At 39.2% G+C, this 24,741-nt stretch overlaps 4 protein-coding genes across 4 annotated transcripts; 1 reads left to right on the top strand and 3 right to left on the bottom strand.

Annotated features, from left to right (window-relative positions):
* Window positions 1–318: 318 nt before the first annotated feature.
* Window positions 319–6,688, bottom strand: LOC106907288 (delta-1-pyrroline-5-carboxylate synthase-like). The gene is made up of 17 exons (XM_014972899.2): window positions 6,538–6,688; window positions 5,913–6,028; window positions 5,466–5,617; window positions 5,228–5,377; window positions 5,029–5,133; window positions 4,780–4,938; window positions 4,568–4,658; window positions 3,862–3,986; window positions 3,619–3,763; window positions 3,454–3,527; window positions 3,247–3,346; window positions 2,653–2,873; window positions 2,426–2,563; window positions 2,163–2,358; window positions 1,501–1,622; window positions 1,132–1,414; window positions 319–1,012 (listed from the first exon to the last, which is right to left on the bottom strand). Exons 2-17 carry the CDS (start codon window positions 6,007–6,009, stop codon window positions 831–833), a joined length of 2,340 nt encoding a protein of 779 aa, XP_014828385.1. The 5' UTR covers window positions 6,010–6,028; window positions 6,538–6,688; the 3' UTR covers window positions 319–830.
* A 1,095-nt stretch (window positions 6,689–7,783) lies between these two features.
* LOC106907283 (E3 ubiquitin/ISG15 ligase TRIM25) lies at window positions 7,784–11,338 on the top strand. The gene is made up of 3 exons (XM_088013464.1): window positions 7,784–8,359; window positions 9,443–9,676; window positions 10,901–11,338. Exons 1-3 carry the CDS (start codon window positions 7,784–7,786, stop codon window positions 11,336–11,338), a joined length of 1,248 nt encoding a protein of 415 aa, XP_087869590.1.
* Window positions 11,339–14,641: 3,303 nt separating this feature from the next.
* Window positions 14,642–19,129, bottom strand: LOC106907281 (factor VII-activating protease). Its single transcript, XM_014972880.2, has 13 exons — window positions 18,963–19,129; window positions 18,695–18,797; window positions 18,512–18,595; window positions 18,322–18,432; window positions 18,107–18,223; window positions 17,908–18,018; window positions 16,761–16,932; window positions 16,570–16,667; window positions 16,075–16,489; window positions 15,845–15,987; window positions 15,436–15,570; window positions 15,192–15,337; window positions 14,642–15,065 (listed from the first exon to the last, which is right to left on the bottom strand). The coding sequence occupies exons 1-13, from the start codon at window positions 19,020–19,022 to the stop codon at window positions 14,901–14,903; spliced, it is 1,860 nt and encodes a 619-aa protein (XP_014828366.2). The 5' UTR covers window positions 19,023–19,129; the 3' UTR covers window positions 14,642–14,900.
* A 1,792-nt stretch (window positions 19,130–20,921) lies between these two features.
* Window positions 20,922–23,514, bottom strand: LOC106907287 (putative E3 ubiquitin-protein ligase TRIML1). The gene is made up of 6 exons (XM_088013463.1): window positions 23,505–23,514; window positions 23,292–23,407; window positions 22,943–23,176; window positions 22,796–22,842; window positions 21,797–21,939; window positions 20,922–21,712 (listed from the first exon to the last, which is right to left on the bottom strand). The coding sequence occupies exons 1-6, from the start codon at window positions 23,512–23,514 to the stop codon at window positions 21,141–21,143; spliced, it is 1,122 nt and encodes a 373-aa protein (XP_087869589.1). The 3' UTR covers window positions 20,922–21,140.
* Window positions 23,515–24,741: the final 1,227 nt, after the last annotated feature.

Below are 24,741 nucleotides of genomic sequence, written 5' to 3'. Positions count from 1 at the left end.
AATTACTCTTTTTGTTGTAGATGCTGATGGCTGTGGGAAGGAAGGATCTCTTATAGACATCTGCATTGTTCTCCAACAAAAATAAAAGCCCTACAGAACAGTTGGTTTAAGTAATTTAATTTATTAAAGAGGTTACTTGGTAAAATGTATCCTAAAGATGTTATTAATGGGGCTAAAAACAGCCACAGATTTTGTTTTGTATATTTTTCCTTCCACTTCAGTTTTGCGCTTCTTTGTTCTGATTTATCACATAAATTGAACAATGTACAGTACTTGCAATTATATATAGTCTGATAAGTACAAAGTACAAACTCATGATTTAAGAACTGTACACCATATTTATTAAATTATCTCTGCAAAGAGGACAGCAAAAAAAAAAATCAGAACCAATATCTTGCACAAACAGTACTTGCAGTGATTTACAAAACAAAGGGAGACTTTAAATGTAAAAAAATAAATTAGAAAATCACAGCTGAGCCAATGATCCATTTTTTTAAAATCTTGTTACAAAAATGACTTTATAGAAGGGAAAATGAGCTTTACTTCATGTCTGCATTATGCACAGCTTTTTTGTTGTTGCTTTAGCAAGATGTATGTTTTGTTGATGCACTGAAAAATTCAGATTCACAGGTTTCAGCACTGGTTCACACAATTAGGAAATTGGAAATCTACAAAAATCAACCCGATGGCATCTGCAAGTCTGCACTGATATAATAAACTCACACAGGTGATGAGGGAGCAGCTAGGAAGTTGAAATTATACCGTTTGACACAAGACTCTAATAAACTCTTTCCAGACATCTGTTGGTTTGGCTCCAGCTGGGAGATCTCCTAATTAATATGTCCCTGTGGGACCGGGATGCTTTCGTGGAGATATTTCATACTGCCTTGCTCAGAGAAGTCTGCAACAGTGTGCCCCTCTCCTCGAAGGACCCATTTGGTCGTAAGGAGTCCCTCCAAACCCACTGGGCCCCTGGCGTGTATCCTTGCTGTGCTAATGCCAACCTCAGCTCCTGCAGTGATTAAATAAAAAATGTTTTAAAAGAAACGTGGAAAAATCAATTATTTTTCACTTGAAGGCTTTGTTTATTAATAAGGAGGTATATAAAGGCATGCCTAATGTTTTGCTCACCCAGGCCAAAGCGGTATCCGTCGGCAAAGCGAGAGCTGGAGTTCCAGAACACGCAGGCGCTGTCGACCTGCTGCAGGAACTGCTCGGCTGTTTCCTCGTTCTCTGTGACAATGACATCAGTGTGGGAGCTGCCATATTTGTGAATGTGGTCCACAGCGTCCTGCATGCTGTCTACCACCTCGATGCAGCACTCCAGGTCCCCGTACTCTGTACGGAGAGACTTCACCTCAGACGGGCTAAAGGTTAAGTACGATGCAAAGCGAGGACCCGCGTGAATCTTTACCTGAAAGACAACAATAATCAGTGGAACAAAGAACAAAGCTACCTTTCTAGTGGAGGCCAGATTTGGTGTCAGTGCTTGTTTCTTACTTCTTCTGTCCTCAACATATCAATGATCTGGTCGAATAAAGGAGTGCGCAGCAAATCTCTGTGAATAAGGAGGGTCTCCATGGCATTACAGGCTGCAGGGTAGTCACATTTGGAGTCTTTGACTAGAACAAAAGAGAGACTCCATGTTCAGTCAGCGACAAAATGTTCACCATTTTAATAAACATTCTAACTTTTTTCATCTTTTACCACATCACGATCACAAACTTGTGTCTTATTGGAATTTTAAGTAAACATACAGTCAGAGCTACAATAACATGCTTGGATCAAAATTATTCATGTGTTAGAATGGCCTAGTCAAAGTCCAGAACTAGCTCTGACTGTTTTGCGAAGAACAACAAAGATTTAAGTCTCTAAATTTACAAAACTGTTAGCGATATACCCCAAAATTCAGCAAATTATTGTTTCAGAGGTACTGAAAACAAAAGCATGCCACACCAAACGCATGCCTGAATTTCCTCTCAAGTCCCAAGAATTAACTGTTCTGTGTTGGTCCTCTACATAAAATCCCAATGAAACACATTGCAAAGCACACACTGTAGTTTGTTGTTGTAATTGACAGGACATGAAAAGGTTTAAGAGATATGAAGCTTGAACAAAATCCCAGAATGAAGACTTTTCAGCTGTGTGCCGTTAATACATACCAACATCAATGGCTTTGTCCATGCTGGCTTCACTGTCGACGTAAACGTGGCAGACACCCTCACTGTGGCCCAGCACAGGAATGCCCTTGGCTGCCCTCTGAATGTCTCGGACCAGCTCAGAGGAACCTCTTGGGATGATCAGGTCGATCATTTTGTCCAGCTTGCACAGATCCTCTACCTCCTCGCGCGTGCTCACCTTTATAACATTTTACATTTTAGTGCAAGTAGAAAATTAAGGAGGTGACTGAATAAACAAGCCTTACCAGCTGAATGGCATCAGCTACTCCATGAATTGAAAGCGCTTCCTGTGTGAGTTGATGCAGGATTTTGTTGGTGTTTGACGCTTCTTTGCCTCCTTTAAGAAGCAAAGCGTTTCCGCTGGCAATCGCGAGGGCCGACACCTGCAAAGAGTTTTTATAGTACGATGCATCGGTTCTGTTAATCCGAAATTTTAAGAATAGCAGAATTGTTGGTCCTGGGACTGTTCTACCTGCGGGAGGCAGTCAGGACGTGACTCAAAGATGACCAGCAGGACCCCGATGGGAACAGTGATTTGCTCCAGCTCCAGGTTGTTAGCCACCCGGGTCCGCCTCAACACCCGACCCACACTGTTCCCAGAAGATACGGCAAGCTGGCGCAGGCCGATGGCGAGGCTGTTCAGCTTAGCAGTAGACAGACTGAGGCGATTGATCAGAGGCTGCGACAAACGACCTGAGTGCAGAGTGATTATTTTAAAAATCTGTTCGAGATGCACCGATTAATACTGTAAAGCCTCAATTCACCCATTATTTTAGGTTTATAAAGCACATAAACTAACAGGGTGTACTTCAGTGCAATTTGTTTGGAGCTTAATGACCAGAAAAAAAAGGTTGGGGCATGTGTTTTGATACACAAATGTAGAACATTTTGAAGAACAGTCATTTTAAAACTACTTTGTTTTTTAAATTGTGTCTCACATTCCTTTGAAAAATGAAAATTGATACTGGGAGATCAGATTTTAAAGACAAGGAAAAATAAGATTGGTTCAGCTCTGAATGAAAGGAATCATTTTCTTTTCAACATCAGCAGCAGCAATGAGGTCTACCTGTTGAAGTTGCTAACTCCATGTCTTTCCTGTTGGCACTAAGAATCTCATCCTTCTTTTCCGTAAGCAGCTCAGCAAGACAGCAGATGATTTCTCCTCTCTGAAAACACAAACATCGCGATGCATGATTTAAAAAATAAATAAAATAAAAACGCACATCATTTCCTAATAGCTCCTCATTTGGGGTGATATTTTTCACCTACATACCTGTTCAGGGAGTAAAGATGCAAGTGCCCGTCCAGCGTGCCGTGCCATCTCCGTCTGCTGCTCCACAGTCGGTCCTGATTGTGGTCAATACATATACAGGTCAACATTAAATGCACATCCAAAAATAAGGATCAAGTACCTTATCCATGTGGTTTCGATAAATACCTGCAGGTTTTACTTCGGAGAAAAAGGTGCCAATCTTTTTCCCTTCGACAATGTCTGTGATGACGTGGCCTGTGACTTTAGGATCCGTGCCGTTGGCGATGACAACAGAGGTCCCTCCTTGAAGTGCCCAGAGGGCTGCTTTCACCTGATCCACAGCAAATATTTAGTCAGAACTTTGTCATTTTTAAAGTTAAGATCTTCCTTATTTATAATCAGAGATAACAGATCGTCTGTAGTGTTTACCTTGGCCTCCATGCCACCGATGCCGACTCTGGACTTGGTGCCATAAGTGATTGACTGCTGGTCCCCGGGGTAGAAGATGTCAATGAGCTTAGCATCGTCGGTTCCAGGAGGACTGTCATACAAACCTGCAGGTCACAATTTTACACATTAAAACTTTGACTTTGAGTTAAACTTAGGATGTTTTAAGACTTTTATGATCAATTTAATCAATTTAAATTAAAACCTACCTGATTTACAAACAGTCTTAGACACCCAACTACTTTTAAACAGTAATTTTCTTCAAAGATAAACTTGGGGATTAGTTAAATGGACGAAATTATGTACAATTCGAAACATCGGAAATTGTTAAACCAAAACATTCAGATTGGAGCTAAAAAGATGAAAATTACTCATTTTTCAGTACCACTGTGAATTAAAGCATACATCCAAACTGACAACGTATTGCTGTCAGAAAAATAAATATTAGGTTGGCCCAGTCAAAGTTCAGTACTAAATCTGACAGGAAAAAAAATAGTGGTTTCACCTGAACAAGTATGTGGACAAAGGAGCCTGACAGATCTGGAGAACTTTTAAAAGCAAAGCAAAGCAAAGGGGGCAAATATTTTCAAGTCAAAATGTGACACACTGATCAGACTGAATGCTGAAATTAATTAATCGCTTATATGTCATTTTTTGTCAACAGCAAACATTTCCTTCTTCACTGTACCTTGAACGTCAGACAGAGCAATGAGAAGATCAGCTTTCATCTCAACAGCCAGCCGCGCAGCCAAGCTGTCGTTGTCTTTAATACTAATGACCTAAAATACAAACAAAAACTTATTCACCTAACATGTCTCTTAGTCACACATTAAACAGAAACTCGTGGTCAGTAAATGGACAGCACAAAAATGAGCAGCATGCCCAACACACAGTACCCACATTTACCCCCTGTAGGTCACTATTGGGAACAGGGGGTGGCACAACGGCGTCATTGGTGTTGATGATAGGCACGATGTTCATCCGCAGCAGCTCGTGCAGCGTGCTGTTCAGATTGCGACGTTTCTGCTCATCGTGGAAATCCAAATTGGTTACCAAAATCTAAGAAAAGGACAGAAATAATCACATTTAAGAAGCTTTTTAACCTATCTGCTGTTGGTTGTAATCGGTAAAGAAAAGCCAAATACAAACTTGTGCGGTGCAGATGCTGTACTGGGTGAACATGGCTTCGTACAGAGCCATCAGACCACTTTGTCCTGCAGCTGCACATGCTCTGGCCTCTAAAACTGGAACGGACTGAGTCAGAGAAATCAGATTAGAAGAGCAAATTAAAGCACATAAGCGTATTTTATAAGTGGAATTTAATTTGTGGTGCTAAACAATTAGTTACAATGTCTTTGAGTTGGTTCTGTCCAGAGTGCAAGGCTTGTCTGACGCTCTGAGACAACAGTATCTCATGTCTGAGCCGCTGCTTCCCAAACGCCACAGCACCACTCGTAACAATCATCATCTCCCGGCCTTGATTCTGCAACATGGCCACCTTATGGTACACACAAAACACAACTTTCTAGGTTTCCATTTGAAAAGCGACTCTCCAACAAAACGTTTGACAGTGTCCGCAGCATCACCTGCTCCACTATGGAGGCCAGACGTCCCAGCGCAAGGCCGCACTCATCGCCTCGTGTAACCACGGCGCTGCCCAGTTTCACCACGATGCGCTTGGCCTGCTTCAGCTCACTCCGGTGGGCAAACGATTTCCCATGGGAACGTGGGAGCAAAACTGCAAGAAAGAAGAGACACATTTTAAAAATGTGAGGGGTGTCTTTACATGAAAACATAAAATTTTGAGAATCGCAAGTCAGGGAAAATAGGTCTCTATTTAGTTGATGCTCTTATATGCAAATCGGGGTTGCTGAAAACTTAGATTTTTTTTTTTTTTTTTTTAATTAGGTTTAGGGCAGATGTACAGACTGATGCATGAATAAATGAAATGAATGGATAGATAGATTGAAATAAGCATCAGGAATAAAGCCTGGAACTATAATATCCAGACGAGGACCTGGGTGGTAGCTTACATTTAGCCTGCGAGAATCCTCTGATGGAGACTGGACAGACATTGGACTGCCGGATCCTGGATGGCAGGCGAGAGCACAGAGCCAGCCTGGCAAACATGACACAAACACCTGAAGACCTGTAGAGATGACCAAACGAATCAATGTCACGTTACTGCAACATTGGAATAACCTCAACTGAGATAAGCTGCAGTTTTATTCAAAAATGGGCTGCATGGGAGTCAATCTACAACAGAAATAGAACATTTAAATACGTTAAAATAAATACTATGTGGCGGAGGAAACCAATAAGCATTATTCAGTTGTACTTTCTGGGAAGTTTGCTTTCATGTTCGGAATGTTATCATTGTTTGTTGTCATAACCCGACACACTGACCCAGATAAGATGTTTTCAGATCACTGAAATCCACAAAAAAGTGCTTTATACAAGTAAACCATATTATATATTAATTAATTATGCTTCAAAACTCGATAAATAAGAATACAACGCCTGCTTAGCAAATACAACTGATGTCAACACGAACCTGCAGCGAGCTAATGTTAGCTAGCTTTAGCTACAGTTAGCTGCAGTTTCGAGACATTTAGCAGTGGCAGAAAGTTTTTTTTATTGAACAAAATAAGCTGTTACCTGACAGTGCGAAGAGTTAGAAAGCCAGCCAACACAACAGTGGTCTGCAAAGAGGAGACACGTAGTCAGTCAGTCAGTCGGTCTGACTGCTGCCACATCCACAGCCCACGTTGTTTGAGAAGAGAAGCGGACAGAAGGGATTCACGAAGAGTGACTACGTATCTACGCGCGACCAGCGTCTACGCAGGAAATCCTATAAACTAAAGCAACGTACGTTGTAACTACGCAGAAAAATACGTTCTGGACGGCTTCTGTTAATAAAGCTACTATATAGAAATAGTAACAACTATTCTGTAAAGTCTGTAGCGACGAAAAGGTCCAGAGTTTATAGAACACCAGTAAAGTGTTCCCTCCATCAAATTACACAGAGTACATGATGGTACTGATAGAGACAAATGTTATATTTCATTCATAAAAATCGCTTTATGTTTATCTATTTAAGTGTATATTTTCATTTTATGCTTTCCTGGCAGCTTTGCTAAAGAATATAGTGCGTCTGGGTGCCTCACCATGTAGGGTTAGATTTTTTTTCCCTCCTTAATATTAAAAAGGGACAGACTTGAGCCAATCTACAAAACGTACAACAGTAATATTACCAACGACAAACTTAAGTGGTTGTACTTTGACATTCCATCCATTTTCTTTTTATCTGAGTGTGCCAGAAATATGGACACACTCAGCTGTGTCCAGGTTTCAAATACTTGGCCTTGGGTGCCTGTTATGCATGATGGTGGCAGCATGATGCTATGGCATCCCTAAAAGCTGGGGAAACATATGAATTGAATAAACTTTGCAAATTCTGTTAAGAACAGTGCTCAAATATTCATCCAGAATTACACTAAAGTAATGTGGTCAAAAAGTGGAACATGGTGGCAAACATTAAACCAAATATTAACAGGGATGTTAATATTAATAACAGTTAATAACTGTTAATAACAGGGATGTGCTTAATTGTGAGCCAAATTTAAAAAAAAAAGACTAAAGTTAAACTTTTAAGTACGTTAAAGACTAATTTAAATGCAATTTTTCCCACAGTATTTTATTGGTTCTGCGTTCTGGAAAGCAAATGTATCTCTTCTGGGACTGGGTGGTTTACAACAGCTACTGATATACTGATATCCCCCCATCTTTAGTAACCTGACACCATGAGGCTCTTTAGAGGCTTGTAAACATGTGAAACATTGATGAGCTGGAAGGTCAGGAGCTCTGGCTGCAGAAGTCTGCCATAACAGGTGAAAGCAGCACCATGGGGACTGTTGGCGAACCTTTGAAGTGTCCCGTCTGCCAAGATTTTTTCACAGAACCCGTGACCCTCCAATGTGGACATGACTTCTGCCTCACCTGTATCCGAGCCGTTTGGGAAACAGATGAGTCCACTGAGGGTCCTTTCTTCTGTCCAGAGTGTCAGATAATCCTCCCACCTGATCTCACTCTGGACATAAACACAAGCCTTCAGGAAAAAGTCAAGGATTTCATCACAAACCAGCAAGCTGAGACCGATTCTGCAGCAGAATCCTCTCCAATTATCCACTGTGACCATTGCATAGAGAAGCCGTGTGTGGCCATCCGGACCTGCTTGACCTGTGACGCCTCGCTGTGCCAGGCCCACGCCCAGCTGCACCAGCAGAGGTCTGCCCTGAGGGAGCACACGCTGGTGGACGTGACCAAGGATCCGCTGTCGCTGAAGTGCAGGGAGCACCGGGATGAGCTCAAGCTCTTCTGCATGGAGGAGAAAATCCCTGTGTGCTGTTTGTGTGTCCTGGTTGGAGTCCACAAGCACCACAAGGCATCTCAACTTCATGACGCCAGTGCAGACTTTAGGGTAACATTTTTATTTTGTTTTTCTGACATATTCTGTTCTGCCACAAACTAAATAATGACTCCTGTAATTGTTGTTCACTACATCTATTTAAAATGTATTTTCTGATTGGTGAGTGGAAACTAATGGTATGAGTGCATATGAGGCGATTAGACTGTAGCGGGTTAGTCCATAGAATGCCACCTACTGTCCAATCAGCGCAACTTTACAATAATTTGCTAGTCCTGGAGTATGACGCCCTTTAGGTAAAATAAATGATGGTGTCAATTAAAAACTAAAGATTAACATAAATGCAATATTTAAAACAATTCAGTGATGTGAAAATATCAAATCTCAACGTTTGACCATTTTCTAACTGTATTGTTTTAGAAAATAGTTCCACAGTAGTAACTTAGTTAGTGTCAGTTACTCAAGTTTTGTTGTCAAAAAATAATTTTTTTGACAGCAAACATACATGGTACAGATAGGGTTTATTTTATATTGCTAAACTGCAGCAAGGTTTGCATGGTGGTGCAGTCAGCCGTGTTGTGAAGCAATGAGATCCTGGGTTCAAATCCCAGTTTGGGAGTTTACATGCAGATAGAACCAAGGCTTGATTTGAATACTTTGACTTAGTATAAGTCAAATTAGTATTAATTTGTTTTGCGCACACACACACACACACACACACACACACCTACACACACACACACACACACACACACACACACACACACATATACATATACATATATATATAGGTCTAAGTGCATGTCATCCACCTAAGAGCACATATGAAAATGTTTTTAAATTGTGCATGAGAGCAGAAAAATTAAGTTCACATTTTGTCTATGCCCAATGAAAAGTAAAACATCCTGAATGTGGTTATGCTAATTCATGCATGATTCAGTTTCATGTCTGTCTTCAGAGTATGTTGGTGGCTAATATGAACGAATTACTGAAGAGGAGAGGTGAAGCAGAGCATGCCATAAAGGACTTGGAGTCACTTTACACACAAACTGTGGTACAGCCATTATGAGCTTATAATACACTCCTTTTTTCTCTTGCAGGCAGCCTTGCATTTATGACATTTTAATTATCTTCCAGAAATCTGCTGCGGATTTCAGAGAGAAAATCTCAGACAAGTACAGCAGAATCCGTGTGGTTTTAGACGCAGATGAGCGTCTAATGATGCAGATTATAGATGCAGAGGAGGCGTACATGACGGACTGGCTGGAGGCCCAGAGGGGCATCATGGAAACTCAGATTAAAGAGATAGACAGATTAAGAGCCTCCAATAAAGCTCTCCTCCAGGAAACAAATGACCTGCAGTTCCTTCAGGTGAGTAAATAAATATTTAAGTATGTTACAATGATTATTAAATCACAATGGATTAAATCTGCTATGAATCAGATACCGCTGGATCTGCAGTTACAGCCCATAATCTAATGCCACCTCCTTCGAGCGTGTACAGTTTGCCTCTATTTACATGGACAAGCCAAATGTCTAGCAGGGAAAAACTTCAGGGTAAACAAAGATGGAGTAACTTGGCCACAATGACATAAACTGTGTTTGAAGGAGTCAAATCAGTTCTTTCCAAATAAGAACACTGTAAGCATTGGCAAGCATGATGGTGGCAACAGCATAGTGAGGGATCATTTTAAAGCACTGCCTTCAAATTCCTCAACTTCACGTTAATTTGATGGCTAGATAGTTCAAACATGGGCACATGTGAGAGTTTTGATTGGACAATGATCCTAAAGAGACATTAAGAACAAATAAAGTTGGTTAAATTTGAGAATTGATGATTTGAAGTAGCATCTGTGCCAGAAATCCAATTGATTCAACCAAATTCTTCCTTTCTTGATAAAGAATGTACATTTCTGACAGAAATTGTGGATTTTCAGCATATGGACTATTGATTAGTCATGAATTCACATTTGTTTTTCTTGTGTGTGAATTTTCAGTTCTGCATGTACTTGCTTTGTTTTCCATCCCCAAAAGTAACATTTCTTAATGTTGTCTTGAAGTCGAGCTAAAACTGATGGCCTGTTCATTTTTAACAGCAAATCAGATCACAGAATCTTTGGTGAGTATATTTTTACACATTATGTTTTGGTGTATTTAGCCTTTCTTTTGTGTTGTTACTAATTTTCTTTGATATATTTAGTTTTTTTTTTTCTTCACAGCGATCCATTGGATTTTCCTCCACTGCAGGCCGTAAACAGGGATCTTTGCGACCATGAAAAGCTGAAAACCATTGAGAGGCTCGTTGATGATCTCTCACTAGCTCTGTCGCAACACTTTCCACGAATGTGGTCATGTTAGTGATTAATTCAGGATTTCATAAGCAACTGATCATCATCTGCATAAATGTGGTGCTGACTGTCACTTTTTTCTATTATTATTATTGCAGACCTAAGTTCACCGGCTTTAGATCCAAAAACAGCCCATCCGAAACTGGAAATATCTCCGGATAAAAAACAAGTTTACTGGAGACGTCATCCTGTTGGGGACAGACCAAACCCTCAGCCTTATGACTCCCAGTACAGTGTTCTCACTCAGGAGAGCTTCACAAATGGCCAGCATTACTGGGAGGTGATTGTCCAGGACAAACCCTTCTGGATGATTGGTGTCACCGCAGGTTTGGTCACTAATAAAACCAGTCCGGCTCAGAGTTCCTCCAGCCTGGGTGTGAACAGCACATCCTGGTGCATCTACCATGGAGATGGACAGTACCTGGCTTGCCACGACACACAAGAAAAGCAACTGCCGGTAGCAAAGAGAGTCAGAAAGCTGGGCATACTGGCTAATATCCAGAAGGGGGAGCTGTCATTCTACGATGCGGATGCAATGACTCTGCTTCACGCTTTCTGTGTGCAGTGCACAGAGCCTCTTTACCCCATGTTCAACCCATGCATCGATATGAATGGAGTCAACAGGCAGCCGCTCACTTTGTTCTGGATTAAGGATCCCTGGAATTGGGAAGAGGATGAAAAATGAATTATATTTTCTGTTTATTTCATTTGAATAATGTGGTGAAAATGTCAAGTCAAGTAATTACTTGCAAATCTGTACAATGACAGATATTTGCATGGTTTAAACAATAATCGCTCAATCTATTTAAGTATTAGGAGGTAGATGATAGACAATATTTTCCTTCAGTGTTTATATATTATCAATATATTCCGACTTTAATTCTATAGTTGTGCAACATTTAATAAAGTAAATACACATGGAGAACTTACTGTGGAATATTTTCTTTAAAGGTTCAACATCAAAAGTTGTATTTTACTTTGCCTTGACAATGTATTCACACCGCTGGACATTTCTACATTTTGTCACATTATAACCCCAAAAAACATTTGTGTATTTTATTCAGATTGTATATGATGGACCAACATAGAGTAAGGCATAATTGTGAAATGGAAGGCAAATTACAGATGGTTTTCAAAAAAGTTTGCATCATTGTTTTGTTGTGTCACCATTCGAAACAGCTACAGGTTCAAATATGTCACATCTACAGGTTTAAATCTTTACCAGGTCTTATTTGCAGACTAGTTCAAACTCAGTCAGCAGAAGGAAGACATACGCCAAAGGTCATTGGGCCTGGACTCGAACTGTTGAGGACTGAGGTCTCCATACATGGGTCACGCACTACCCCCAAGTGTCAACTCTTGAAAGTCTCAATTATATTTATGTCTGAACTTTAACAAGGCCATGGTAAACACATAGATGTTCTGTACTATAGCTCTGCTGCATATTTAGGGTTGCTGTCCTGCAGCATGGTGAACTTACGAGTCAGTCTGAAGTCTATTGCAGCTGCTAACAGGTTTTCATTCAGGATAGTCCAGTATTTAGGGTCCATCCATCATTTCATAAACTTTATATATCAATATTATACGTAGGAATAGTGTTGCAAAACACTTTTGTAACATCTATTCCACTATTGAAGGTTTCCACCTCTTATGTGCTTATCATGTTGTTGTGCATTGCAAAAAGTACATGAATCATGTGTAAACTTCTGGCCTGTTCATTTTGTAATAGCCCACTTGGTTCATCAGCCCACAGCAGACAACAGCCTTCAGTGTCAGAAGTCCGTGGCTTTTTTTGCCTCTACAGCAAACAGTGCAGCAAGAGAGATCAAATAACATCAACTGTGAACTTTGCTGCATTGAGTTTCCACAAACACTGATGTTAGCAATTATTTGTATAACATCTTGTTTTCTCTTGAGCAAAATTGATGAACAATTAGTCAGATTACACAGGCTGTTGTCAAGTTTATAGGTTAGAAAAAGCATTTCAGCCCAGTTCAGAGATGAATGCATTTAGATCCAGCTGCCCAGATCAGCATGAAGATTTTTAAAGATGTGTAAAAAGCCTTAAAATAAACCCATCTTTCTTTCAGTGCAAAAGTTCTTTCTCTGTTCTCTAGCAGTGAACTTTGAAGATTTTTTTCTTAACTTACCCAGAGTGCATTGTGACAAAGTAAACATGTCCTCATTCTATCTTGTTCATCTCAGTTCCAGTTGTGCAAAACTTTTCAGTTATTGCCCTGAAAAAGAGAATAGGTGACCCAACTTAAATAAATTGCTTCAATTAGTGACAAGTCATTGAAATAAGTTTTTCCACATTAAATTATTAAGTTGTCAAATTAACTTCACATAAATGTAGTAAGTTGGATAAATTGATTTTAATTAATTCAAATTGGAACGGCATTCATTTTTTTACTGTATGAGAATTACGAAATCACAATTTTTTTTGTAGCCAAAGACTGACAGAAATCTTCCTAATTTGCATAGCATGTTTTCTTGTCTTTTCCATTTTGAAGAGTAGATTACACCCTATTTTACCTGAGAAAATTAGAAAGTCAGTTAATTAATAATCAATTATTCTTATCTGTTGATGTAAGAATTGCATTTTTAAAATGCATTAGTTGCTTTAATTTTATAGCGATCAATAAGAGTGCCAAAATCCAAAAGGAGAAATTCCTTTGTGTGAGAATTTATTTTATTCCTTTGTTTCAAAATTTTATAAAATTGATGCAGAAATTAAAATGAAGAAAATTTATTTATTTATTCTTATGCATTTTACTCATCTTTCAGATGTACAGTGGGTTGCTGTAACATTAATTCATAATTAATTCAAACTACAGTATTTTCCGGACTATAAACCACTACTTTTTTCCTATGCTTCGAACCATGCGGCTTATAGTCCAGTGCGACTTATATGTGGATTTTTCTTCAACCATCAGGGGGCTCTTTAACAGGAAGTGAATCATTGGAAGTCAAAATTGTAAATAAAAGAAAAAAGCGCCCATTAAAACGAAATTAGATTTTAATAGGGATTTGAAATTTGAGAATGTTGTTGATCAGTTAAATAGCATTGAGGAGAAAAAGAAGATTTTTTTTTTTTTGTTTTGTTTTTTTAATAATACTGGGATAATTATGAGAATTTGAGGTAGCAGACAGTAAGGAGATTTTTCTCTTCAAACTCATACACCCTCATAATCAGTTCAGTTAAATCTAAACTTGGCAACTTTTTCTTTTTCAACCATAATAAATGTGATATTCAATTGACCTGTTATGACTCAAATTTTGGGTGTCAACCCCCCTCTGCTGCGTGCTGCCGTTGTGGAAAACCTGAAGTGGCAGGATATCTGCGGTTTATAGTCTGGTGCGGTTTATACGTGTATGTTTACTGGTTTTTAAAACAAAAAAAACTGGGGGTGCGGCTTATAGTCCGGTGCGGCTTATAGTCCGGAAAATATGGTAACGTAGACCTTAATTCTTACAGCAACACGCACCACTCTTACTGGAATATATCTTGTCTCTCCCATTTCAAGCTTGGCTAAAGTAAAGGAGCCTGATTGCATTTACATCCTAAGGAGACAGGAAGTCTAACTAAACAAAAGTTCATAGCTATTCTGATCAACTTAAACAGGTTAAATTATATTTAAACTGGAGAATAAATGTGCTAAAATATCCCCCACCCCTAAAAGTTCTCCAAGGACGGCAACATACAAATGATAGAAAATATTATGCTTATGCATATTCTTTGACAGCCTTTGTAGTTTCAAATACAACATAAATTTAAAGGAATTCAAAGATCTTCTCCATTTGTGCACTAAAGTATATTCCCTTTACAAGCTCTTTTTAGTGGGCTTGTTCTATTGGTTGATGCATTTAAACAATTTAAACAAGTTAAAAAAAATTTATTTGACTTGTCAATCACAGATTAATTGGTGCATCAGTTAATTTTACCTTAAATTTGCTAAAATGACAAGACATGAAACAGAAACAAAAGTTAGACATTGTATCCCTGAAGGAACACAGTGGAGCACACTTTTATTGAGGTTTTTTTCAAATTATTTTTCACATTCGCCTGTGAGAAAATTACAAAATATATTGAGAAAATATTTTTTCTCAATTTTTTTTGGGGGAGGCTTCATCAGAGTTCAATCAGGTGCAGGGCAATTATGAAACAACACAAAAAAAAACTTCAATCACATCTCAATTCTCAGCCAAACACGCTGGTATGTTCATAACTAATATCCTTGGGTTGTTTAAGCAGGTCCTCGAGTCTTTGAATTGATCCAGTCAAGGAAGTTAGAGACTCTTGAATAGACTCCTGGTTTGTTTTTCTTTCCACACTGATCTCCCCAGCTCACCACACCATAAACAACACTGGTGTTATTCTGCTTGCACGTCAGTGGTCCTCCAGAATCCCCCTGAAACAACAGATGAATGGAAAATTAGAGTAGAATAGAGAACAAAAGTGGCAGGTGGATGCGAAGTACACAGACACACCTAAACGTTCAAACTAAATTTAAAACTAAAGCATAAAGCTGACTAACCTGGCAGGAATCAACGCCTCCTTGCAAGTAGCCGGCGCAGAACATGCCATTATTTAGGACGTTCCCGTAAATAGTGGGCTCAGAGCACTTTGTCTGGCTGATCAGCAGAACATTAGCCTCTAGCAGGTGATTTGATCCATAATTCGCTGCAGATGTGATTTTGAACAATTAGGACAAAACAGAACAAAATGTAAGTTGTAGTAAACAGAGTGAACCAAATTATGAGGAAAGGTTGCACACATACAGTCCTCTGTGGCCCCCCATCCAGAAATGGTGCATTCAGTCCCATCAGAGATTTGGCCACTGGGCAGACAAGCTGTCTTCACAAACTGGGTCTCATTTGCGCAAACTCCATTTGTCCCCCGGAGCCTTAACAAAGCTTCGAAAATACAAATCAGATTAATGTCACACGAAAATTGGAATGTTTTCACAAGGTACCTGAAAATGTAAGACCAGAAAAGTCTCAGATCAGTTTAGAAAATGAATATGAGTCTTACTGGTCAGCAAAAATCACTGTCAGGGTTTATTTTGATTCATTCAAAGGACAAATATCATTTTGGAGACATAAAACCTAAGAGTTTGAGTGTGACAAGTCTAAACACAATTGGAGGATAAAAATGGCTTTTTATGGAAGAAATACAGTGCAGTTTTACCTATGTCATTGTAAACAGCTTCAGAAGTCTCCCTGTAGTTCTCGTGGACAATTGCATTCTCAACTTGAATGACTTGAGTTGAAGGATCATGTATGTCCAGTGACAGGGTACCCATCACCACCTGCATGTCCTTGTTTTGTTCACTGTGAAAAACAAAACACCCAGTAAACAAAAGAGCTGAATGAAAGTCACAATCTAAATTCTTCAGATTTGGAGGGTTGTTTTCTTACATGCAGTGTCCAGCTGTCAGAACCCAGCAGCTCTTGATCAGAACTCCTCCACAGACGTGGCTGTATTTCATGTTGGAGTTCTTTGGTTTCTGTTGCAGAGAAACCTGCCAGGGTATTGCTCCGGGACTGACTTTCAGACCCCCAAAGATTCGAGTTAAGGTCTTTTTTGGTTGAGCCACTCCGCAAGTTTCGAACTGTTTCGGTGCAGGAGATGGAGATGGCACAACGGGGGGGCCTATCGGTTCCTTGGTGGTCTTTGCTGCTTCAGTGGTAGTCGGTGGCGGCTGAACTGTAGGAGGCTTGGGACCACTAGTAGGGGTCTGGGGGCCACTAGTAGGGGCCTGGGGGCCACTAGTAGGGGTCTGGGGGCCATTAGTAGGGGTCTGGGGGCCACCAGTAGGAGGTTCGGGTCTGCCTGAAAATGCAAACAAATAGCTTATCGTTTGTTGATCTGATCATCAGAGTCAGAAACCTACTAGGAGCTTTGTGGTGGACCTGTTGGTTTAGGACATTTATTCACATCGCAGTAGTCCCAAAACAATCTTAGTCCTCTTCTGAAAAAACACCAGGGCCTTGGTTCTCCATCTGGGTTTCTGCAACATTAAAAAAAGCTAAGTAATGTACCATAAATCCATAATATTGACTGTAGTAGTTGTAATACAGTTCAGTCCTGTTTTTGCTCCGACCTGCAGAAGTTATGAGGGCCAAGGCCGTCATCATTCTCAAACGAGTTGAAGGGATCAGCTGCGTTTTCCAAGATGAAGTGGGAGTTCCAGTAGAGGCAGTCAAAGCCATCATCTGTCTCGCTCACATTCCCACGGTAAGACTCGCCATCATCCACATAGCAGTCATTTGGACCTAAAAACAAGCCCAGTATTTTAATAAGTAGAAAACTCACATAGTGTGAATGTGTCACGTTTTCCATCCCTTTTCTTTTTCCTTTGTTCCCTCTGTTTTTCCTTTTTCCAAAGTTTTATTTGACAGACCATAAACAAACAAAGAAACGAAAAACAGTGTGCACTTGCTGTGAGCCCCTCATGAGTCAATAACTTATAGAAACATATTAAGCTTAGACTGCAAGTATTTTTTGATCTGTTTTACTTAGCAAGATACTGAAGTGCGGTTGCATGAAGAGGGTTTGTGAACATTGGTTTTCACACAGATTCTTAACTTGTATCAGGTCTGATCATATGTTTTGGGTCATTGTTCTGCTGGAAGAACAGTCTCAAGTCTTTAGCTACATTCAACAGGTTTTCTTCCAGGACTGTCCTGTTTTTAACTCCATCTACCTTAACGTCAACTTCTGACCTGCTCGAGAAAAACATCCCCACAGCATGATGTTGCTACCACCCTGCTTCACCGTATGGGTGTTGTGTTCAGGGTAATGGGCAGTATAAAAGAAAAAATCCCTTTTCCTCTACGTTGGGGGTGTCCTATTCATACTTTGTGGTGAATAGCAAACTTTCATGACTTGACTTTATTTTTCTTTACCTCTCTTCCATCAAGACTTATTAGTCTTCCAACAAGACTTTGTACTTTCAAAAGATTAGCCAAAACTAAGGAATGTACTTTTTTTTCCTTCTCTTCTAGTGCTAATATTAGCACTAACTAAAGTTTTCCATGCCTTTCTCATCAGTTTAGGTGGGCAGACATGACTTGGTAGTTTTGACTCCACAGGTCTAGTCCATTTACCAATTATGTGACTTCTGAAGGCAGTTGGCTATATTAGATTTTATTTAGGGACACCAGAGTGATGGGTTTTATTTAAGAAGACATTTTGAAACTGCAGCAATAATGCAATAAAATGTGTCAAAGTATAAGTGCAGTATTTACCAACATGACAGAAGCGTCCACTGAACCCTCCGGGACACTGACAGTCAAAGTCATTCCCTTCCTGGACACACTGGCCACCATTTCTGCACGGGTTGGGCTCACACACAGAATCTTTGCACAAAAGAAGAATCAAATACACACAATAAACGTCTTAGGAATGTAACTAGCTGAAGATGTAGTTTTGCTGTTTGTTCCTTACATCGTTTGCAGTCTGGAGGCTGGAACGGGTATTTGCATTTGCACTCGTAGAAAGGAGCGGTTGAAGTCAGCACACACTCACCCCGACCACAAACACCTCTTCTGCACACTTTCGGGCCTGACAACCATAAGCACAAACAGTAGCTGATGATTTTACAGTCTTAGTTGGACACTGACAGGAACTTCAATAGGAAGAAGATGACAGCTTCATCCAACCTTTCTCGCATCTCCTTCCCCTGAAAGGCCTGGGACAGTCACATTTGTACCCTCTCCTGCCTTTTTGCTTACATACACCGTTGTTAAGACAGGGATTGGGCATACACTCGCCTGGCAAATTAAATGGAAGGAGGTTTTAATCAGGCAAAGAAATACACAACTTTTTAAAGAGTAGGTCTAATCATTATACCATCTAGATCCTGAAGGTCACGAAGCCAGTCCAAAAAAGAGTGATCTTCGTCATCGTCATCAGATGACTCCTTGAAGATGATATCTAAAATATTTTTATTTCAGATTTGGAATACATAATTTCTTTTGTTGATTTTTTCTTTTATTATAGGATCAGTATTTTATGACAAAATGGAGTTCCAACCTTCAATTATATCTTCAAATGTTTGCTTCTTTTTCTCCCGCCCGTGTCCTCTTGGTTTGTCTTTGTGTTTGTCTTTGTGTTTGTCTTTGTGTTTGGGTTTTGACTGATTTACGAAAAATGACAGTTAGAAATTTGTTAAAGCATTTAATAAATAATTCCACCAAACACAATAATAATTGAAAAATAATAATAATAAAAAATACAGTTGTAATTAAGAGTGCTGCATTTACTACATTGTTTTAAGATAATATATGTTGTAAGTACTTACTTCAGTGGGGATAAGGAGCACAGCTAAGAAGAGGAAAATGAGGAGCAGCTTCAGTTTCATGATGACGGAGCACCAGACGACGTCCAGGAGGTCCAAATGAGACTGTGCAGCTCTGCAGAGAACTCGCACTTTTTCCTACATTTTTACACAAGGACACTAACCTTTGAAACTTTAGTTTAATCTGGCACTCATCCATGATGCTGAGTCAGTTTTATTGATTTAAACTCTACAATAAGAGACCCTACAATGGCATAAAGATGTTTTTACAGCTATTATGAATATTGCATGATTTTTTTAGTGTTATTTGTGACATGTTTGCAGACTTTTTACATTAAAAAGCATCATATTGTAAGAGTGAGCCCTGCACTTGCAACACAAATGCTCAGAGAGCATGTTTGCTAAAACCTCACTGTTTGTTTGCGTGTAGACTTTGAATCACATACACTGAGCACATCAACAAGTGGAGTATTTATACAGCGATGCCATTTCAGGACATGCATATTTCTGCAGGGACGTCTGAATAAATCAGAATATTATTGAAAAGTTCATTTGCTTTAATAAATTAGGGGAAAGACTAAAATTCATGTAATATGTAATGTAGTAAACTTGATGACATAAATTATCTGTATTTGTTTGATCAGTTTTGTATAAAAATAAAATAAAAATAAAAGAAGAAATAAAAAAGTAACTAAACATTTAAGATTATCACACAAATATAAAAATCAGACAATGATACCCTAATTAAATACATAATGTAGTTTTCAAATTATGTTTTCATTCCTAAAGAGAAAAAAGCTACTAAAACCAAACGTCTGTCGAAACCTGACTGCTCCCCTTTGTGAACTAACAGTTTTGGTTCAGTTTAATTTCCCACAGTCACCATGGTGATTATCTCATCAGTAGAATCAAGAAATCACATAAATGCAACCTGTATGACAACATGAAGTAGACTAAAGATCTTAAAAAACACAGTATCATGGACTCATCTAAAGAAATTCAATGACAGATGAGAAACAAAGTAATTGACATCTGTCTGTCTGGAAAAGATTACAAAGTCATTTCTAAGACTTTGGCACTCCAACTAAAGTGAAAGCCCTTATCTTGACCTGTATGGAACAAGCCCGTTTCAAAGTCATTAAAAACTTAGAACCTTTTGGACGGTGTGAGTCGTATTGGTGTAAAACTTTCCACAGTATTTCAGAAAAAGACAATTGAACTTATGGACCTCAATGAATTGCTGCAATCAATCTACCCACGAACTGTGTTCCCTAACAGAGCGTCATGAGGGAAAATGTCTGGTCACAGTTCACGACCTTAGGCTCAAGCACACTTGGGTTGCACAACAGGGTAAGGATCCGAAGCACAGCAGCAGGTTCACCTCAGACAGGCTAAAAAGAAAAGAAGGATTTGGAGAGGCTCAGCCAAAATCTGGACTTAAATCCAATTTAATGCTGGAGCATGACCTCTAAATTAGAGGCTTATGATCAAGAATCCGTCTAGGATTTTAACAAGGATATATTTTTTTACAGTTTTGCAGCTATCAAATAAATTAAATTTTAAAAAATATTTTATTTACTTCCTGTGTCAAACTCGAGGCCTGGAGGCCAAACCCAGCCCTTTTTTTTTCTTTTTTTTTGTGGCCCTTTAAACATAAAAATAATCTTTAAAAGCAGTCACATGCTTAAATATTGTTTTAACAATTAAATAAAGACAGTATTTGTCCATATGCTGCCAAATTACTTCATTGTAAGAAGATGCTGAATGTTGATCAATAAAAATGAACATTGGTCATTGGCGGAGATACTTATATTTGTTCTGTAAGCATAACATTCAAGTCTCCTTTAATGCAATTCCTAATTGTAAAACTGTCTTTGAGCCAAATTAAACTTAATTTCATTCTTTGCTCATTTTATTTGAATGAATGTGATAAAAATAAAAAAGTCAAATCAAAAACAAGAAATTTATTATCCATTTAATTGTCTTACAAGGTAGCAATGAAACCAAACGCAAAACATCAAATAAGTTACGTTTGAACAGGACACATGATTGGTGCTGTTGTGATTGGTGGGCTAAAATGGAAATGGGACCCCAAATCCTATTCTGCTCAGGGTCCCTAAAAAATCTTGTGCCAGCCCTGCATTTTTGTAAGTCATGTTCTTAGTGTGCATTCTTATTCAGCTACAGGTCACTCGTAGGAGACGATGCATTACAGATTACAATAGCACTTGAATTGGCGCCCCTGTGGTTGTGACCAGGACACAGGGCCAGGTGGAGGCACTCAGAGAAGGTTCCAGCACAGAATGAGAACAGTGGCGTCATTTTGTCCGCCTCTAGAAATGTCACCAGCCCGCCAGGGAAGCTGCACAAAACACCAATTCGACAGAAATGTTTTGTAAAAGGCAGCTGGTGAGGCACCCCTCCATGCCAGGCCGTGTATTCCCCATCGAAGAACTCCACACACCAGGACACGGCACCCCGACCCAGCCAGCACTCCTCAGATATACCTTTGCGAGGAATGGAGGGATAGGTAACACCAAGCTCCCAGTATGTCTTCCCAGTCACATCGATTTCCCAGTAATGGCGGCCAAAGCTGAAGCCCTGCAGACTGATGACATTGAGGGTAGTGTCGAACCGTCCCGGTTGGTCAGGGAGTTTCTGCCAGGCGTCTGTGTAGGAGACGCTGTCACATTTAGGGGAGATGACCAACTTTGGGTGGGCCGTCTCTGGGTCCAGGTGCACCTCACTGGAATCTGGACACAAATGGGGAAAATTCAGCATAAAATGTTTCCTAAAGAGATAGCGGTGTAAAGAAGGAAGGTGATGTGGGAACTGACAGCTTTTCAGGAGCTTCTTCATTAATGGGGTCTGCGAGCACACAAGGAGCAGCATGCTGTTGGTGAGGCTGAGGATCTGGTTAGCTTTAGCTTCATCGAGGCTCACACTGCTGGGATCTGATTGGTTGAGGACATCCAACACTCTGACGAATGAAAACCATAAAGGAAGTATTACATATTAGCATAATGCCTTGAAAATTCCTGCTGAAGTTTTTTTTTTAGCAGACATTTTCTAATCATGCCACAAGTTCAAACTTCAGTTTATTTTATTGGGATTTTATGGTAGATCAACACAAGGTAATTCATAACTTAAGCAAAAAAATCAGTAGAATGTGTGCGGGTTTTTTTTTATATCTGATTAATCGTCACGATGATCATTACAATAAATGATTACACAAAAAGTAATTGTAAGAAAGGAAAATTAAACAGAGAAGGAGGCAAGAGACCCATGTTAACTGCAATGATCCACCACTCAGCTGGGAGAATCTGTTGACAGGAATCAAGTGGTGTGATCTACAAATCTTCTACCAAAGAGTGGCATTAAGAAAGCCATGAGGTCTGACCAGACAAGGCTGAAATTAAACTTTTTGTCCTACTTGCAAATTTCTATGTGGTTAAAAACGTTCATAACCCTGAACAGACAATCCCCTCTGTAAAACATGGTGGTGGTACCATCATGCTGCAGAGTTTTATTTCCTTCTTGTCAGATTGCTCCTCCTCTTATCTGACTGAGAATGATCTAAATTGGCAAAACAATTTCAAGATGTGCAACAACTACAACTTTAAGTGTTATATATGGTTCCACAAAATATTAGACTCTGAGGGGTGGAAAAAAAATGTACACCACACTTTTCAGATTTTTAAAACCATAAGTTATCATCCTTGCATTTCTCAGTTGTGCACTACTTTGTGTTGGTCGTCACATAAAATCCTCTTATAATTCTCTGAAGAGGAACACTTTGTGAAGAATCACAAAACAGGAGTTGTAATTATCCATACCTATCTGCTGTCTCTGTGTCGTCCAGTTCAGCATGTAAAACGAACGACTGAGGAATAGTGGAAAATCTAGGTCAGCTGTAGGTTTTTGCTCTTTACATTTAAACTCTCATATGTTTTTTTTTTTTTTGTTGTTGTTGTTGTTTTTACCATAGAATCAGGCTCTGTGTCACTGTGCTCCAAAACTAAAGAAAGTCTGGCCAAGTCCTGCTCTATTTCCTGGATCAGAGCACAGTTTCTCTCCATCAGTCCATCCAAGGCAGAGACGGCAGCCCTCTCCTCCATCTCAAGGTGGGACAAGGTGAGCCGCAGGTCCTCCTCCAGAACCATCTGGATCTCCTTATATTTCATCGCTACATTCTCTCTTATCGCTGCAGACTTTTTCTAGGTACAGTAGACATTGAAATCAAATAAAATTCTGCTGGTGGGTCATTCGTAGAGAAATTGTTAAACTCTCTACACATATAGAGCCTTTTTCAGAAACCATAGTAAAACTCACAGTGATTTCTGACTGACGGGCTGCCAGTTTCTTCAGTCTGTGTTTCACAGCATCCCTTTGTTTTTTCAAAGACACTAGATGCTTTTCTAATGTCTCCTGTGGGGAAAGATTGCACACTATTTAGCAAGCTTACGTCTGATGATTTGCTCACCGTAAAATATAAACTGCAACTAAGTGGTGGCTGAATGTGAACATTGTTTAAAGAGAGACTACTTTCTTGCATCACGTCTTAGCACTGTAGCTGTTCTGTAAATCATTTGGCTTGTATGTCTCTACAAGCCCTACACGGTTTTGGAAAATTTTCTACTATTTTCTTTACAAGCTGTCATATATGTTTTCTTGAGAAATGTCTCTGTATTTGTCCTTTGCCACTTTAATGACAAGTTGCCCGGAGGAGAGGTTCATACCCACAGCATCATGCTGCCACCACCATACTTTATAGTGATGGTGTTAGTCAGGTCCTGAGCAGTGGCTGCTTTTTCTCAATACATAAAGCTTGGAATATAAGCCTAAAAAAGATCTACTTTGCCTTTATCAGACCTGAGACTCTTGTATATTTGTTCTAACAATCTATTACAGATGTTTCTGCAAAATTAAAGCAACAAGAGGATTTATTTCTAACTCATGCTCAGTCAGCTCAATTTACCTCAGGTGAACTCTGCAGGAGGATCTTAAGGATTAGTGGAATTAAGATGCACCTGACCTCAATTTTAAGTACTTAAAAAAAGGGTATACTTTTACCGTTTTTCCTTTTACAAATGTATAAAAAATATCTAAAATATGTTTGTCTTTGCCATTGTGCATTATTTTGTGTGTGTATTTTGAGTTGTGTTGAGTTTCAACAATGAAAACGATATTCAAATCTGTATTTATGGGGTGTAAATACTTTCAGATCAGACTTTATGTATATTCTGTAATAAGACCAGCACTCTATTGATTTGCATCCATATATTGATTTTTATCCACTTTTTTAAAATTATCTTACTCAGTTGCATATTTCTTTGAATTTCTTCAACTGTACAGTCAATTTTAAATGTTGTAAATTTGCCTTTACTATACAGTCTCATTTCTTTTAGTTATGCATCTTCACTTGTGTGTGAGTCTACATGCTTCCATTTACCTGTCACTTTGCTGCTGATACACGCATGGACAAAAAAAAAAGAATATTTCTGTACTTGTGTCAGTCCACCATAGCTTAAACATGTTACTGCCTGAACAGATGTCACATGACTGCTGTACCATTTCTGCACAGATTGACATACACACACCATTTCTACTGTAGACATTGGTGAACATGTCTTTATTCTACAAAGATGGAGTTGAACCCTGCAGAAGAAAGTTGTTGAGAATAGACCAAGATGTGAAATTTTATTCTCAATTTGAGAATAAATAAATCACAATCTATAATTGTCATGGAAATCTTTGTGGTTATTGTGCAGACTTCAAGTTT

The sequence above is a fragment of the Poecilia mexicana genome, unplaced genomic scaffold (genome assembly GCF_051168715.1).
Source record: "Poecilia mexicana isolate PSO_F unplaced genomic scaffold, ASM5116871v1 scaffold_15, whole genome shotgun sequence".
Taxonomy (NCBI): Eukaryota; Metazoa; Chordata; class Actinopteri; order Cyprinodontiformes; family Poeciliidae; genus Poecilia; species Poecilia mexicana.
Note: the sequence above shows the minus strand (reverse complement) of the source record. Positions and strands in the feature narration are given on the sequence as shown.

Bases quoted from the DNA above. Each gene is read 5' to 3' on its own strand.
- LOC106907288 (XM_014972899.2), bottom strand. From the start codon at position 6,009: ATGTTTGCCAGGCTGGCTCTGTGCTCTCGCCTGCCATCCAGGATCCGG. The intron at 3,764-3,861 runs GTAAACACTACA...GCTGTGGATCAG, and splicing joins TCGGTGGCATGGAGGCCAAG to GTGAAAGCAGCCCTCTGGGC. The intron at 1,415-1,500 runs GTAAGAAACAAG...GTTGTCTTTCAG, and splicing joins ATATGTTGAGGACAGAAGAA to GTAAAGATTCACGCGGGTCC.
- LOC106907283 (XM_088013464.1), top strand. From the start codon at position 7,784: ATGGGGACTGTTGGCGAACCTTTGAAGTGTCCCGTCTGCCAAGATTTT. The intron at 8,360-9,442 runs GTAACATTTTTA...ATTATCTTCCAG, and splicing joins ACGCCAGTGCAGACTTTAGG to AAATCTGCTGCGGATTTCAG. The intron at 9,677-10,900 runs GTGAGTAAATAA...GTTCTCACTCAG, and splicing joins ATGACCTGCAGTTCCTTCAG to GAGAGCTTCACAAATGGCCA.
- LOC106907281 (XM_014972880.2), bottom strand. From the start codon at position 19,022: ATGAAACTGAAGCTGCTCCTCATTTTCCTCTTCTTAGCTGTGCTCCTT. The intron at 15,571-15,844 runs GTAAAACTGCAC...GTATTTTCGAAG, and splicing joins AGCTGTTTACAATGACATAG to CTTTGTTAAGGCTCCGGGGG. The intron at 15,066-15,191 runs GTTAGTCAGCTT...CTGTTGTTTCAG, and splicing joins GAGGCGTTGATTCCTGCCAG to GGGGATTCTGGAGGACCACT.
- LOC106907287 (XM_088013463.1), bottom strand. The intron at 21,940-22,795 runs GTATGGATAATT...TTCATTCGTCAG, and splicing joins GACACAGAGACAGCAGATAG to AGTGTTGGATGTCCTCAACC. The intron at 21,713-21,796 runs GTCAGTTCCCAC...ATTTGTGTCCAG, and splicing joins GAAGAAGCTCCTGAAAAGCT to ATTCCAGTGAGGTGCACCTG.